Consider the following 18,175-nt stretch of genomic DNA (forward strand, 5'->3'; position numbering starts at 1 on the left):
CAACATAACTAAATACAGCAACACTGACTGAGCACAACAACGAGACTGATCATAGCAACAACATAACTAAACACAGCAACACTGACTGAGCACAGCAACGTGTCTGATCATAGCAACATGACTGAACACAACAATGCTTTGAATGAGCACAACAACAAGACTGATAATAGCAAAAACACAACCGAACACAACAACGCTGTGACTGAGCACAACAACGAGACTGATCATAGCAACAACATGACTGAACACAGCAACGCTGTGACTGAGCACAAAAACGAGACTAATCATAGCAACAACATGACTACACAAAACAACACTGTGACTGAGCACAACAACGATACTGATCATAGCAACAACATAACTAAACACAGCAACACTGACTGAGCACAACAACGAGACAGATCATAGCAACAACATAACTAAACACAACAACACTGTGACTGAGCACAACAACGAGACTGATCATAGCAACAACATGACTACACACAACAACACTGTGACTGAGCACAACAACGAGACTGATCATAGCAAAAACATAACTGAACACAGCAACACTGACTGAGCACAACGAGACTGATCATAGCAACAACATAACTAAACACAGCAACACTGTGACTGAGCACAGCAATGGGTCTGATCATAGCAACATGACTGAACACAACAACGCTGTGACTGAGCACAACAACACTGACTGAGCACAACAAGAGACTGATTATAGCAACAACATGACTGAACACAACAACACGGTGACTGAGCACAGCAACGGGTCTGATCATAGCAACATGACTGAACACAACAATGCTGTGACTGAGCACAGCAACGAGATTAATCATAGCAACAACATGACTGAACACAACAACACTGTGACTGAGCACAACAACAAGACTGATTATAGCAAAAACACAACTGAACACAACAACGCTGTGACTGAGCACAACAACGAGACTGATCATAGCAACAACATGACTGAACACAGCAACGCTGTGACTGAGCACAACAACGAGACTGATCATAGCAACAACATGACTACACACAACAACGCTGTGACTGAGCACAACAACGAGACTGATCATAGCAACAACATAACTAAATACAGCAACACTGACTGAGCACAACAACGAGACTGATCATAGCAACAACATAATTAAACACAGCAACACTGTGACTGAGCACAGCAACGGGTCTGATCATAGCAACATGACTGAACACAACAATGCTGTGAATGAGCACAACAACGAGACTGATAATAGCAAAAACACAACCGAACACAACAAAGCTGTGACTGAGCACAACAACGAGACTGATCATAGCAACAACATGACTGAACACAGCAACGCTGTGACTGAGCACAACAACGATACTGATCATAGCAATAACATAACTAAACACAGCAACGCTGTGACTGAGCACAACAACGAGACAGATCATAGCAACAACATAACTAAACACAGCACTGTGACTGAGCACAACAACAAGACTGATCATAGCAACAACATGACTACACACAACAACACTGTGACTGAGCACAACAACGAGACTGATCATAGCAAAAACATAACTGAACACAGCAACACTGACTGAGCACAACAACGAGACTGATCATAGCAACAACATAACTAAACACAACAACACTGTGACTGAGCACAACAACGAGACTGATCATAGCAACAACATGACTACACACAACACTGTGACTGAGCACAACAACGAGACTGATCATAGCAAAAACATAACTAAACATGGGAACACTGACTGAGCACAACAACTAGACAGATCATAGCAACAACATAACTAAACACAACAACACTGTGACTGAGCACAACAACGAGACTGATCATAGCAACAACATGACTACACACAACAACACTGTGACTGAGCACAACGAGACAGATCATAGCAACAACATGACTACACACAACACTGTGACTGAGCACAACAACGAGACAGATTATAGCAACATGACTGAACACAACAATGCTGTGACTGAGCACAGCAACGAGAATAATCATAGCAACAACATGACTGAACACAACAACGCTGTGACTGAACACAACAACACTGTGACTGAGCACAGCGACAACGAGACTGATCATAGCAACAACATGACTGAACACAGCAATGCTGTGACTGAGCACAACAACGAGACTGATCATAGCAACAACATGACTACACACAACAACACTGACTGAGCACAACAACGAGACTGATCATAGCAACAACATAACTAAATACAGCAACACTGACTGAGCACAACAACAAGACTGATCATAGCAACAACATAACTAAACACAGCAACACTGTGACTGAGCACAGCAACGGGTCTGATCATAGCAACATGACTGAACACAACAATGCTGTGAATGAGCACAACAACGAGACTGATAATAGCAAAAACACAACCGAACACAACAACGCTGTGACTGAGCACAACAACTAGACAGATCATAGCAACAACATAACTAAACACAACAACACTGTGACTGAGCACAACGAGACTGATCATAGCAACAACATGACTACACACAACAACACTGTGACTGAGCACAACAACGAGACAGATCATAGCAACAACATGACTACACACAACAACACTGTGACTGAGCACAACAACGAGACAGATTATAGCAACATGACTGAACACAACAATGCTGTGACTGAGCACAGCAACGAGAATAATCATAGCAACAACATGACTGAACACAACAACGCTGTGACTGAACACAACACTGACTGAGCACAGCGACAACGAGACTGATCATAGCAACAACATGACTGAACACAGCAACGCTGTGACTGAGCACAACAACGAGACTGATCATAGCAACAACATGACTACACACAACAACACTGTGACTGAGCACAACAACGAGACTGATCATAGCAACAACATAACTAAATACAGCAACACTGACTGAGCACAACAACGAGACTGATCATAGCAACAACATAACTAAACACAGCAACACTGTGACTGAGCACAGCAACGGGTCTGATCATAGCAACATGACTGAACACAACAATGCTGTGAATGAGCACAACAACGAGACTGATAATAGCAAAAACACAACCGAACACAACAACGCTGTGACTGAGCACAACAACGAGACTGATCATAGCAACAACATGACTAAACACAGCAACGCTGTGACTGAGCACAACAACGAGACTGATTATAGCAACAACATGACTGAACACAACAACACTGTGACTGAGCACAACAACGATACTGATCATAGCAATAACATAACTAAACACAGCAACACTGACTGAGCACAACAATGAGACAGATCATAGCAACAACATGACTACACACAACAACACTGTGACTGAGCACAACAACGAGACTGATCATAGCAAAAACATAACTGAACACAGCAACGCTGACTGAGCACAACAACGAGACTGATCATAGCAACAACATAACTAAACACAGCAACACTGACTGAGCACAACAATGAGACAGATCATAGCAACAACATGACTACACACAACAACACTGTGACTGAGCACAACAACGAGACTGATCATAGCAAAAACATAACTGAACACAGCAACTCTGACTGAGCACAACAACGAGACTGATCATAGCAACAACATAACTAAACACAGCAACACTGTGACTGAGCACAGCAATGGGTCTGATCATAGCAACATGACTGAACACAACAATGCTGTGACTGAGCACAGCAACGAGATTAATCATAGCAACAACATGACTGAACACAACAACACTGTGACTGAGCACAGCGACAACGAGACTGATCATAGCAACAACATGATTGAACACAACAACGCTGTGACTGAGCACAGCGACAGGGTGAAATTGCCTCTGTCTGTCATATCATTCTATAGAAACTCATGTTTCCAGTGCCCACTATTATCTGTTAACACCTGCATGTACACATCACATGTACATATCAGCATAATAGACCTCAGGTGAGTATTGGCTTGTTTCTTACTGCTTTCTACCTCATCTCTTTGTCAAACCTGTGGAGCAGCAGTTGGAAGGGGATCTGGAGACGCTGGCGCTGGTCACCTACTCCTCCCTGTGCCTGTCCATGCTGGCTCTCCTCCTCACCGTCCTGGTGCTCTCCTGCCTCCGAGGCCTCAAGTCCAACACCAGGAGCATCCACTCAAACACAGCGGCGGTCATGTTGCTGTCTGAGCTGGTCTTTCTTCTGGGCGTCAATCAAACCGAGCAGCAGGTAGACATTTAAATTCACACATTGACCCCTTTCCTGGTCCCAATGTGCAAGTTACTTCCAAACGTCTCATTCAGAGTCATACTTCAGTTGTGGATTTCAGTATGAAGTTGGACGTGTGCTTCATGCTGAGCGATTTAATTTCACCTTCAGCTCATCTCCGTCAAATCTGATCATGGTCCTCATGAGGATTCCAGAGCTCCCTCACTTTTAAAATTCTCTTATTTATGGAGTGAGATTGGACATCTTACAACATTTAAAACAAGATGTCAAACACCAAAGTTACGGCCACATTACCTACAAATGACAGCAACAAGCAGTTGCCTTTGTCGCTTGATGGGAAATCCTGTGTCAGGCACTCTAACATCTCCATAAGATATATTGTAAATTACTTCAGAGGTGTTATCTGGTTACAAAAGCAGCATTTTTAGATTTAGAAGTGTTTACAAGGTCTGTTAGAGAAGTATCCGACCTTTTTATTTTCTTCAGAAACCATATGGATTTGAATCACGTGTGATTGCATCAGCCAAGCTTGAACCTTCCTGCGCATGCGTGAGTTTTTTTCATGCCTGTCGGTTGCGTCATTCGCCTGTGAGCAGGCTTTGTGTGAGCACTGGTCCACCCCTCTCGTCGGATTTTTATTGCGAATAAATGTCTGAACGATTTGGAGCTTTGCTGCATCAATTTTTTCCAGAAACTGTGAGAGACCTCCAGGTGGACACCATTCGGAAAATTCAGATGGCTTTCAGGGACGATTTTATGGGGATTACACAGATTAAGGAGTGCTCCAGCCAGTTTAAAGACCGCCCACAGCTGCTGAGAGCATGCCGTGCTCCGAGCGCCGATCGACAGGCTGAAACAACCAGATCATTTCCAACGTGAAGGCTTTGTTGATCCGGGACGTCGTCTGACTTACACAAAAATGGCAGAAGACATGGACATCAGTACTTTTTCGGCACATTCCACTGTTACAGGAGATTTTTTCATGGAAAGAGGAGTGGAGGGATGCGCCACGGAGCCGTTCATGGCACAGCACAAAACCACCTCCGTGTTGGTCTCACAGGACGGCTTTCGTGGTTTTTCAGTCGTGTGACTATCCGAGAAATTGTGCATGAGCTGGACATGCCAGAACATGTCCTGTGAGGCTTCATCACGGCGTTGCTTTGCGCCATGCGGCACCGCCACGACGCACGGATAGTCACACGACTGAAAAGCCACCGAAAGCCGTCTGAAAGCCATCTCAAAGCCGTCCTGTAAGACCAACACGGAGGTGGATTTGTGCTGCGCCATGAACAGCTCCGTGGCGCATCCCTCCGCTTCTCTTTCCATGAAAAAAACTCCTGTAACAGTGGAATGTGCTGAAAAAGTACTGATGTCCACGTCTCCTGCCATTTTTGTGTAAGTCAGACGACGTCCCGGATCAACAAAGCCTTCACGTTGGAAATGATCTGGTTGATTCAGTCTGGCGCACTCTCAGACGCTGTGGGCAGTCTTTAAACTGGCTGGAGCACTCCTTAATCTGTTTAATCCCCATAAAATCGTCCCTGAAAGCCATCTGAATTTTCCGAATGGCGTCCACCTGGAGGTCTCTCACAGTTTCTGGAAAAAATTGATGCAGCAAAGCTCCAAATCGTTCAGACATTTATTCGCAATAAAAATCCAACGAGAGGGGTGGACCACTGCTCACACAAAGCCTGCTCACAGGCGAATGACGCAACCGACAGGCGTGAAAAAAAACTCACGCATGCGCACGAAGGTTCAAGCTTGGCTGATGCAATCACACGTGATTCAAATCCATATGGTTTTTGAAAAAAATAAAAAGGTCGGACCTCGTATTTCTCATTAACTTTTTAAAAATATATGAGAAACATATTAAATTTATGCAGAAATACAGCTGTTTCAGGGTGTATTCTGCCATCTTGGATTATTGTGTTCAAGTGAACAGCCAGCTGGTGTCACGCTGCCTATTTATTTGGATTGGCAGTGGCCTTGTTGTGTCCTTCAGAATTTGCATAAAATAGACTTTGAGTGTATTTTGGCCCCGGCTAGCTAATGGAATAGCAAATGTTGTCTCTTGCCGCTGTGAAATGCCCACTCTAATTGAAAATGAATGACAAGTCATCATTTGCTGTCGCCAAAGACAACAGAGTACCAAGAGACGACACTGATGCATTTTAGACAGTAGCCACTGGTGGCACTGTGGAAGCGCTGCCGCCATCTTGAACAGCTGATGATAACATCAGCATTCACGACAGTATTATTTTGTCAAGCTGTGATATTTAACTCGGAGAGAAACAACGCCAACAGAGCAGATTAAAAAGCTTCATTTACTCTGTGTGCTGAAAACAGAGCTGCTTCACATGATATAGATCGCATTTTTGTTAATACAAAAATTTAAACACAGGGTCTAACAGCAGCTCTTCCTGTTCGCTGTCCATGGATTTGTTTACAATTGAAATAGAGTGGCACAGTGGATTAGTGGTCACTGGTCACTGGTCTGACCACAGACTGTATGGGTCTGACCACAGACTGTGTGGGTCTGACCACAAATTGTGTGGGTCTGACCACAGACTGTGTGGGTCTGACCACAGACTGTGTGGGTCTGACCACAGACTGTGTGGGTCTGACCACAGACTGTATGGGTCTGATCACAGATTGTGTGGGTCTGACCACAGACTGTGTGGGTCTGATCACAGATTGTGTGGGTCTGATCACAGATTGTGTGGGTCTGACCACAGACTGTGTGGGTCTGATCACAGATTGTGTGGGTCTGACCACAGATTGTGTGGGTCTGCTCACAGACTGTGTGGGTCTGACCACAGACTGTGTGGGTCTGACCACAGACTGTGTGGGTCTGACCACAGACTGTGTGGGTCTGACCACAGACTGTGTGGGTCTGATCACAGACTGTATGGGTCTGACCACAGACAGTATGGGTCTGACCACAGACAGTATGGGTCTGACCACAGACAGTATGGGTCTGACCACAGACTGTGTAGGTCTGACCACAGACTGTGTAGGTCTGACCACAGACTGTGTAGGTCTGACCACAGACTGTATGGGTCTGTTCACAGATTGTGTGGGTCTGACCACAGACTGTATGGGTCTGACCACAGACTGTGTGGGTCTGACCACAGACTGTGTGGGTCTGACCACAAATTGTGTGGGTCTGACCACAGACTGTGTGGGTCTGACCACAGACTGTGTGGGTCTGACCACAGACTGTATGGGTCTGACCACAGATTGTGTGGGTCTGACCACAGACTGTGTGGGTCTGACCACAGACTGTGTGGGTCTGACCACAGACTGTGTGGGTCTGACCACAGACTGTATGGGTCTGTTCACAGATTGTGTGGGTCTGACCACAGACTGTGTGGGTCTGACCACAGACTGTGTGGGTCTGACCACAGACTGTGTGGGTCTGACCACAGACTGTATGGGTGTGATCACAAATTGTGTGGGTGTGATCACAAATTGTGTGGGTGTGATCACAAATTGTGTGGGTGTGATCACAAATTGTGTGGGTCTGACCACAGACTGTATGGGTCTGATCACAGATTGTGTGGGTCTGACCACAGATTGTGTGGGTCTGACCACAGACTGTGTGGGTCTGATCACAGACTGTATGGGTCTGATCACAGACTGTATGGGTCTGATCACAGACTGTGTGGGTCTGATCACAGACTGTGTGGGTCTGACCACAGATTGTGTGGGTCTGACCACAGACTGTATGGGTCTGATCACAGACTGTGTGGGTCTGATCACAGACTGTATGGGTCTGATCACAGACTGTGTGGGTCTGACCACAGACTGTGTGGGTCTGACCACAGACTGTGTGGGTCTGACCACAGACTGTGTGGGTCTGATCACAGATTGTGTGGGTCTGACCACAGATTGTGTGGGTCTGACCACAGACTGTGTGGGTCTGATCACAGACTGTATGGGTCTGATCACAGACTGTGTGGGTCTGATCACAGACTGTATGGGTCTGACCACAGACTGTATGGGTCTGACCACAGATTGTGTGGGTCTGACCACAGACTGTATGGGTCTGATCACAAATTGTGTGGGTCTGACCACAGACTATATGGGTCTGACCACAGACTGTATGGGTCTGATCACAGACTGTATGGGTCTGATCACAAATTGTGTGGGTCTGACCACAGACTGTATGGGTCTGATCACAAATTGTGTGGGTCTGACCACAGACTGTGTGGGTCTGACCACAGACTGTATGGGTCTGACCACAGACTGTATGGGTCTGACCACAGATTGTGTGGGTCTGACCACAGACTGTGTGGGTCTGACAGGTTTAAAACAGTCACAAACAAACAACATGTTGGCAGCAGAACGAAGCCATGGGGGGATTGTGTTGCTACTGGGCATTGTGTCACCTCTTGGTACTACGTTCTCTTTGCTGTCACTCGCTATCGCTTACTGTCACTTGTAGTTAACTTTAAACTTTGACCTGAAATGATCAATGCTTTTATATATTTAACATTAGGAGCTACTGTTTGGACATTGCAGGAAGGAAGGAAGGATTTAAGGAAAGAAGTGGAACTTGTAATTTGGAAGGTCCATACATATTTGAACATTCCCTATTTTCATAATGAATTGGCTCCCACAGTAACTGTTACTTAGCAACAGGCCAGTCATCATTTGGATAGCTGGACACAGATAAACACATCTGACTTTTATATATAAGACATATGGAGACAAAAACACAGGAAGACAAAGCTGGGATGTAACGTGAAAATATCCAGACTGTAAATTGCCCTCACATTTTTGTTATTGTTGTATTTGTAATTTCTGGCTATAAATTATCAGCAGCCGCCAGTGTAAAATCACAGTCCTGTGTGTTTACTGGATTTGGTTTCAGTTTTTTCTGTTCTCCAAGATGAGGGCTATGACTCGCATTTCGACAGTTTCTTTCTCATATGTCCAGATGCACAAACACACTGTCATCTCCAGAGTTCAAATAAAACGCTGCAGACACGCTGGGATGTTTTCCCGGTGATTAGATATATTCTGCATTATTCATGAAGCGCAACATGACAAGAAGCAGCATTACTGAAACTCAAGTAGATGACTCACGAACAAGGAACAACTGAGATTAATTTCTTGCTATGTGAAATATTTAATCACCTCTTTGCAATGACCTAACGTCATCTTGGTATTCGCTCAGTGCTAAATGAGTAGCAATAACAACAAAGCACCAACTCTTTATAACAACACAAAATAAAGAAATAAATCAGGTCAAATATGGCATGGATGTTTGGAACAGATCCCCTTCAAGAGTGAAGCCCAAAATATCAACTGAGTCAGTCATCTAAACAGCAGTCTCAGCGGGAAACAGAGAGCACACGCTCAGGTTAGAATTAGCAACATGAAATTTACAGCTATTTTTATTGCTGCCAAGTTATTCAGCCATTCCCCACAAAACAGTGGAGTGATCAGTAATGACAAGAGATGCAGTCGTTGCTTTGGTGTTGACTAGACTTAAAATTTGGGCATTTTTGATGCTTTGATCACTTTCTTAAACTGACACTGATCTTGATGAACCTTGTTTCTCCGACCAACAACACAATGATGCAACATGAATGTGTGTTATGTCAAGATTGCAGCGGGACCACATCAGTTCCTGGACTGCATCATGACATGTATAACGCGGTGATCTGCAGTGATACTTAGTAACGCTTTACTCTAATCTAACCACTTTTTTTTAGTAATGAGTAATCTAACGTTAATCCAAATCAGTAATCAGAATGGTCCAGGCACACGAAGATTCCTGAACGAAGGGGAAAAAGTAAAAAACGTTACAATTCGTTGAGAAAAGGTGGACGAAAGAGCTTTTATCACCCAACAGTCTGCGAAGCAAGAGTGCAAAAGGGACGAAAGAGGAACTTAACAAAACCGAAGCTTACGATCTCAACGAAACGCACCTGGAGACACAGCTGAGAGCACAGCGTGTCTGCTCCAGCACTCGGCACTGGAACGGAGCTCATAGCGCCTGAGTCCTGGAGAAACTGCAAACAGAATCTGTGGAGATCTGTGTGCATGTCGATGGACCACCTGCTCTGGTTCCTTGTCCAGAACAAAAGAGGGATCATCTCCATCATCATCAGAATCTACAGTCTGTCGACACTCTGCGCGCTCCGTCGTGCTCCAATAAAAAAAAAATAAAAAAAAAAGTGTTCCGTGGTCACTGCTGTATCACTGAATTATGTTCTAAGACATATATATTGATTTATAACAGAAAACTGTCAAAAGGGAGAATAAATATAAGTGTAAAGATGATTGAATATATCAAAACAGTAAATTAATCAGTGCGTGTGAACGCGCGCATTGACTCACATGTGCGGTTATTCCACCAGCTGATCACTGATCCACAACGTGAATTCTTCCTTCCAGAACAGCTCTTTATATCATCATTTTGATTCATCTACCTGTTGCCACATGTACAGAAGGCCTGGATTATCATTCCTACACTCATATTGTTATATTTAATACAAAATAATAAGCGCATGGAGCAGCTCCTGCTGCCGCTGATGCTGCATTCAAGTACCGTCGGAAATTACACAACTTTTTCGTTGTTTCAAATTCAACAGTTGCTTGTGGCAAAATAATGAATTATATCCACACAAAAGATTAATTCTGTCCTATGTAAGGTGCCTGAGCCCATTGAAGCTGCCCCCTCCCCCCCACACAGATAAAAAAAATCCAAGCAAGCAGGCTGTTTGCCCTGTAATTTCCGAAGGTACATGAACGCAGCAGCAGCCTCAGCGCTCACAAACCGGCTTCTGCACTGTGTGAAAACGTTCAGCTGCTCCAATGAAGTCAAATTAAACAATAACCTTACAAAAACTACACAAACGATTAAAAAAACATCAAGAACGACAGCAAAACAAAACACAGACGAATTGAAGTTTTTGTTGCCCTTCGTTCAAATTTTTCAACAGTTTAAAAATCCTGACGAAGCGCCCGCTGCAGGAACGAGGCTGCGCAAAGGTTAAACGATGCCAACGACAGTCAACGAAAGTCCAGATTTCTTGTTTCGTCAGGGCTTCGTCACCCTTCGTTAAGTGCCGTGTGACTGGGCCATAAAGTTACTTCTCCAAGTCACTGTGCGTTACTATTATTTTTGCATTGTGGGTCGATAGCAGCATTAAACTTGCTCCGTGGGCAGGAGGTCGGGGTTCGACTGAACTGCCCACTTTAAGCGAGCTGTGAGCTTTTCATCCGCGGTTTTCTGCAACAGCTACGACTTGTCCTCACCTCTTAAAGCGCGGTGACAACAGCACACCTGCACTGAGCTTTACAAAGATATTTTTATGCTTTTTTCTCCTTTATTTAGAATTCTGAGCTGAGCCGCTCCGCATCTGCTCACTAAGAACAGCTGATCCTCCATTTTCCACTCAAATGCATCTAAACTCTCTTTCTGAGGACCACATGATGTGAAAACGCAATAAAACTTTCTTACCTGTAAATCTGGTCATGTTTTCTGCATAAATAAATGTTATCCATTCTTGTGCTCAAACGCCAAAGCAGGGGCGAATCCAGATGGAATGGGGGCGTGGGGCAAGGATGTGCCCCCCCCCCCCCACACACACACACACACACACACGCACACACATACAACACCCCTAGATTAAAGGTCCAGTTTTGAAGCCTTTTTTTACTACAACTACTAATACTACTTATAATAATAATAATTTCAACAAGTAAAATGTTTAGAAAGAATTTAATAGTTACATTTATAAACAATGTAGGTTAGAAATTGCAAGTTTTACTGTTACAGTGCTGTCAACAGTTAAATATGAGGTCAAGAAAGCGGTCTTTATTTTACTTTTTATAAAACAAGTATTTATTTTCATTGAAGTCAAGAAAGGGTGACTAGAAAGTGAGTTTTGGCAAAACAAGTATCATTGTCATGTTGAGGTGGCAGAGGGTTGTTGTCGGCAGCTGGGGAAAGTTACTAAAAAAGTAACTAGTAATCTAACTTAGTTACTTTTACAACTGAGTAATCAATAAAGTAACTAAGTTACTTTTTCAAGGAGTAATCAGTAATTGGATTACTTTTTCAAAGTAACTGTGGCAACACTGGTGACCTGTACATGTTAATACAGGCAGACACACACACACACACACACACACACACACACACACACACACACACACACACATTTGCACCTGTGTATAATGGGAGCTGCTAAAAGAAAAAAACAGACTTTGTGATGCACTCAACCTGGCCAAAGTCCACTGGACCTCTACAGAGTTTTTTTGTGAGGTGGAGATGCATGTTTCCAAATTTGAAGCCCTGAAGAGCAGCAAAAAGAATGAAATGAGCTGTGACCCTTGAAAAGACCACAACTACGGGGCCCCGGAGTGGCCATAGAGAGAAAAATATATGAAAAGGAATGTGTCTTGTGGTTAATTAGTGTGCACAACATAAATAAATACATCAATCTGGGTTGATGTTGATGAAGTTGCTGTATTGTAAGAAACAGTTTTATGAATGTGCAACAATGTTAATCCTGCTGCAAAATTCCTGGATTATTTGTCTTTACAAGCACACATGCTGCCTGAATATCTTTCTACGTAGTTCTTCCTGTTTTTATGAATTTAAATAATCTTCAGTGGATAAAAGCTTTCAGACTCTACACACATTACCAGCTATGTTGAAGAACGGTGGTGCAGTAACTACGGTTACGTGCGACAGTGTTTGTCTGTTGACTGTTAGTAGAATAACTCAAAAAGTAATGAATGGATTTCATTGAAATTTTATGATCATATTGATAATGTTCTGGGACATAAGTCAGTTTTGGAGGTGATCTGCCTTTTATTCTGGATCTGAGATCCAGAGGAATGTTTGCCACATAGCAACCATAAACCCCAAAAAATTGTGAGAGGATGTTGATGTTATTTGCTCAACAGATAGGTTGAAAATGAGGGATTTTATTTTGAATTTGGCTCTGGAACATATTTTGGATCCAGAAGGGATGTTAAATGTTCAGGAACACGCGGTCTTGGCAGAGGCATGCACTATCTGAGGGTTTTTTCTTCTCACACCTTTCCATCTTTCCTTTGCTTGTGTTGCCTCATGCTTCTGTTTTTCATGCTTCTGATTCCTTTTCCATTTATTGTCTTCTTTTTCCTCCTTCCTCTCTTTCCCCCTGTGACCTCCATCTTCTGTCTTTCTTTTTATCGCTCCCTCTGTAGTTCCTGTGTACAGTTGTTGCCATCCTGCTGCATTACTTCTTCATGTCCACCTTTGCTTGGATGTTTGTGGAGGGCCTCCACATTTACCGTATGCAAACGGAGCAGCGCAACATCAACTACGGCGCCATGAGGTTCTACTATGCCATCGGCTGGGGCATCCCTGCCATCATCACAGGTAACGCCGTCATTACTGATCCTCGTGGCTCCTTTGGGAAAAGGGCATCCATCATCATTTCCTGTCCAGTTTCTTCCAGTTTTGGACATTAGTCCACATACTTCATGCTTGACAGATGGTTAATCATATGTTTTTGGGGGGGTTTCATGAGGATTCCCCCACCCAGAAACCAAATGTTCTTTGAATGTTCATTGAACGTTTGCATGAGAATGTTTGCAAACGTGGCATGAACACTGCATGAACATCATATGAACAAAGAATGAGGACAGGTAATGTTTGCATGCGAGCATTCAATGAACATTATACAAACGTTCACAAGTGTTCACAAACACCAAATGAACAGTTGCAGCAGAACATTAAATGAACATTTGTAGTGTTCGCATGCGAACATTACCTGTCCTCATTCTTTGTTCATATGATGTTCGTGCAATGTTCTTGCTCAATTACCTACAATTTTTGTGATTGTTCCTATTGAGAACTAAAAAAAAATAAGTAAAACAAACTTTATAAATGTTTTAAAATTCAATAGGTTTTATTTCAATAGTGACTTGCAATGTGGAATTATATTGTGGAACATATAAAATAAGTAATGGACAAACTTTTGAAATCACTTAATTGATAAAGGAATTCATCTTTACAGAATTAAACATCATTGCTCAAAAAGCACATAAAATGAAAAATTTTCAACGTTACAAAACATTTCTTAAGCGGTAAACCACAAACGCTACTCCAAAAAAATGTTCAGATATAAGAATAACTCTTCTAGAATTAATAATGAAACCTTAAAAAAAAAATAATAATAATAATTCATCTATTTATCTACATACAACCAATAATACACATTTTAGGAGCAAAAATAAATTCAACTTAAACATAAATCACCACTTGAAACAAAAACTACAACAATCTTTTAGACATCTACATACAATTAATAAAAGTCATACTTAAGAGCAAAACTGTGGACAGTTTTAACACAAACATTACTATCAATAAATTCCCTGAGAAAATTCCTATGGAAGTTTTTAATCGCAGATTTGAAGACTCAGTATGACATTAGTCAGATTAGTCAGTTAGCGAAACTGAACAGTTTATCAATCAATCAATCAATCAATTTTTTTTTATATAGCGCCAAATCACAACAAACAGTTGCCCCAAGGCGCTTTATATTGTAAGGCAAGGCCATACAATAATGATGTAAAACCCCAACGGTCAAAACGACCCCCTGTGAGCAAGCACTTGGCTACAGTGGGAAGGAAAAACTCCCTTTTAACAGGAAGAAACCTCCAGCAGAACCAGGCTCAGGGAGGGGCAGTCTTCTGCTGGGACTGGTTGGGGCTGAGGGAGAGAACCAGGAAAAAGACATGCTGTGGAGGGGAGCAGAGATCGATCACTAATGATTAAATGCAGAGTGGTGCATACAGAGCAAAAAGAGAAAGAAACAGTGCATCATGGGAACCCCCCAGCAGTCTACGTCTATAGCAGCATAACTAAGGGATGGTTCAGGGTCACCTGATCCAGCCCTAACTATAAGCTTTAGCAAAAAGGAAAGTTTTAAGCCTAATCTTAAAAGTAGAGAGGGTGTCTGTCTCCCTGATCTGAATTGGGAGCAGGTTCCACAGGAGAGGAGCCTGAAAGCTGAAGGCTCTGCCTCCCATTCTACTCTTACAAACCCTAGGAACTACAAGTAAGCCTGCAGTCTGAGAGCGAAGCGCTCTATTGGGGTGATATGGTACTACGAGGTCCCTAAGATAAGATGGGACCTGATTATTCAAAACCTTATAAGTAAGAAGAAGAATTTTAAATTCTATTCTAGAATTAACAGGAAGCCAATGAAGAGAGGCCAATATGGGTGAGATATGCTCTCTCCTTCTAGTCCCCGTCAGCACTCTAGCTGCAGCATTTTGAATTAACTGAAGGCTTTTTAGGGAACTTTTAGGACAACCTGATAATAATGAATTACAATAGTCCAGCCTAGAGGAAATAAATGCATGAATTAGTTTTTCAGCATCACTCTGAGACAAGACCTTTCTGATTTTAGAGATATTGCGTAAATGCAAAAAAGCAGTCCTACATATTTGTTTAATATGCGCTTTGAATGACATATCCTGATCAAAAATGACTCCAAGATTTCTCACAGTATTACTAGAGGTCAGGGTAATGCCATCCAGAGTAAGGATCTGGTTAGACACCATGTTTCTAAGATTTGTGGGGCCAAGTACAATAACTTCAGTTTTATCTGAGTTTAAAAGCAGGAAATTAGAGGTCATCCATGTCTTTATGTCTGTAAGACAATCCTGCAGTTTAGCTAATTGGTGTGTGTCGTCTGGCTTCATGGATAGATAAAGCTGGGTATCATCTGCGTAACAATGAAAATTTAAGCAATACCGTCTAATAATACTGCCTAAGGGAAGCATATATAAAGTGAATAAAATTGGTCCTAGCACAGAACCTTGTGGAACTCCATAATTAACTTTAGTCTGTGAAGAAGATTCCCCATTTACATGAACAAATTGTAATCTATTAGACAAATATGATTCAAACCACCGCAGCGCAGTGCCTTTAATACCTATGGCATGCTCTAATCTCTGTAATAAAATTTTATGGTCAACAGTATCAAAAGCAGCACTGAGGTCTAACAGAACAAGCACAGAGATGAGTCCACTGTCCGAGGCCATAAGAAGATCATTTGTAACCTTCACTAATGCTGTTTCTGTACTATGATGAATTCTAAAACCTGACTGAAACTCTTCAAATAGACCATTCCTCTGCAGATGATCAGTTAGCTGTTTTACAACTACCCTTTCAAGAATTTTTGAGAGAAAAGGAAGGTTGGAGATTGGCCTATAATTAGCTAAGATAGCTGGGTCAAGTGATGGCTTTTTAAGTAATGGTTTAATTACTGCCACCTTAAAAGCCTGTGGTACATAGCCAACTAACAAAGATAGATTGATCATATTTAAGATCGAAGCATTAAATAATGGTAGGGCTTCCTTGAGCAGCCTGGTAGGAATGGGGTCTAATAAACATGTTGATGGTTTGGATGAAGTAACTAATGAAAATAACTCAGACAGAACAATCGGAGACAAAGAGTCTAACCAAATACCGGCATCACTGAAAGCAGCCAAAGATAACGATACGTCTTTGGGATGGTTATGAGTAATTTTTTCTCTAATAGTTAAAATTTTGTTAGCAAAGAAAGTCATGAACTCATTACTAGTTAAAGTTAATGGAATACTCAGCTCAATAGAGCTCTGACTCTTTGTCAGCCTGGCTACAGTGCTGAAAAGAAACCTGGGGTTGTTCTTATTTTCTTCAATTAGTGATGAGTAGAAAGATGTCCTAGCTTTACGGAGGGCTTTTTTATAGAGCAACAGACTCTTTTTCCAGGCTAAGTGAAGATCTTCTAAATTAGTGAGACGCCATTTCCTCTCCAACTTACGGGTTATCTGCTTTAAGCTACGAGTTTGAGAGTTATACCATGGAGTCAGACACTTCTGATTTAAAGCTCTCTTTTTCAGAGGAGCTACAGCATCCAAAGCTGTCTTCAATGAGGATGTAAAACTATTGACGAGATACTCTATCTCCCTTACAGAGTTTAGGTAGCTATTCTGCACTGTGTTGTTATATGGCATTAGAGAACATAAAGAAGGAATCATATCCTTAAACCTAGTTACAGCGCTTTCTGAAAGACTTCTAGTGTAATGAAACTTATTCCCTACTGCTGGGTAGTCCATCAGAGTAAATGTAAATGTTATTAAAAAATGATCAGACAGAAGGGAGTTTTCAGGGAATACTGTTAAGTCTTCTATTTCCATACCATAAGTCAGAACAAGATCTAAGATATGATTAAAGTGGTGGGTGGACTCATTTACTTTTTGAGCAAAGCCAATAGAGTCTAATAATAGATTAAATGCAGTGTTGAGGCTGTCATTCTCAGCATCTGTGTGGATGTTAAAATCGCCCACTATAATTATCTTATCTGAGCTAAGCACTAAGTCAGACAAAAGGTCTGAAAATTCACAGAGAAACTCACAGTAACGACCAGGTGGACGATAGATAATAAATAAAACTGGTTTTTGGGACTTCCAATTTGGATGGACAAGACTAAGAGACAAGCTTTCAAATGAATTAAAGCTCTGTCTGGGTTTTTGATTAATTAATAAGCTGGAATGGAAGATTGCTGCTAATCCTCCGCCCCGGCCCGTGCTACGAGCATTCTGACAGTTAGTGTGACTCGGGGGTGTTGACTCATTTAAACTAACATATTCATCCTGCTGTAACCAGGTTTCTGTTAGGCAGAATAAATCAATATGTTGATCAATTATTATATCATTTACCAACAGGGACTTAGAAGAGAGAGACCTAATGTTTAATAGACCACATTTAACTGTTTTAGTCTGTGGTGCAGTTGAAGGTGCTATATTATTTTTTCTTTTTGAATTTTTATGCTTAAATAGATTTTTGCTGGTTATTGGTAGTCTGGGAGCAGGCACCGTCTCTACGGGGATGGGGTAATGAGGGGATGGCAGGGGGAGATGAAGCTGCAGAGAGGTGTGTAAGACTACAACTCTGCTTCCTG

At 42.2% G+C, this 18,175-nt stretch overlaps 1 protein-coding gene across 1 annotated transcript in view; it reads left to right on the forward strand.

Annotated features, from left to right (window-relative positions):
• The first annotated feature begins 3,652 nt into the window (after positions 1-3,652).
• The window catches only part of LOC117511412 (cadherin EGF LAG seven-pass G-type receptor 3-like), an 88,731-nt gene continuing 74,208 nt past the window's right edge, over positions 3,653-18,175 (forward strand). The window contains exons 1-3 of the mRNA XM_034171442.1: positions 3,653-3,817; positions 3,999-4,205; positions 13,422-13,596. Of these exons, the coding sequence (XP_034027333.1) occupies positions 3,653-3,817; positions 3,999-4,205; positions 13,422-13,596 (547 nt within the window). The remainder of the gene's footprint in view (positions 3,818-3,998; positions 4,206-13,421; positions 13,597-18,175) is intronic.

The sequence above is a fragment of the Thalassophryne amazonica genome, chromosome 6 (assembly GCF_902500255.1).
Source record: "Thalassophryne amazonica chromosome 6, fThaAma1.1, whole genome shotgun sequence".
Lineage (NCBI taxonomy): Eukaryota > Metazoa > Chordata > Actinopteri > Batrachoidiformes > Batrachoididae > Thalassophryne > Thalassophryne amazonica.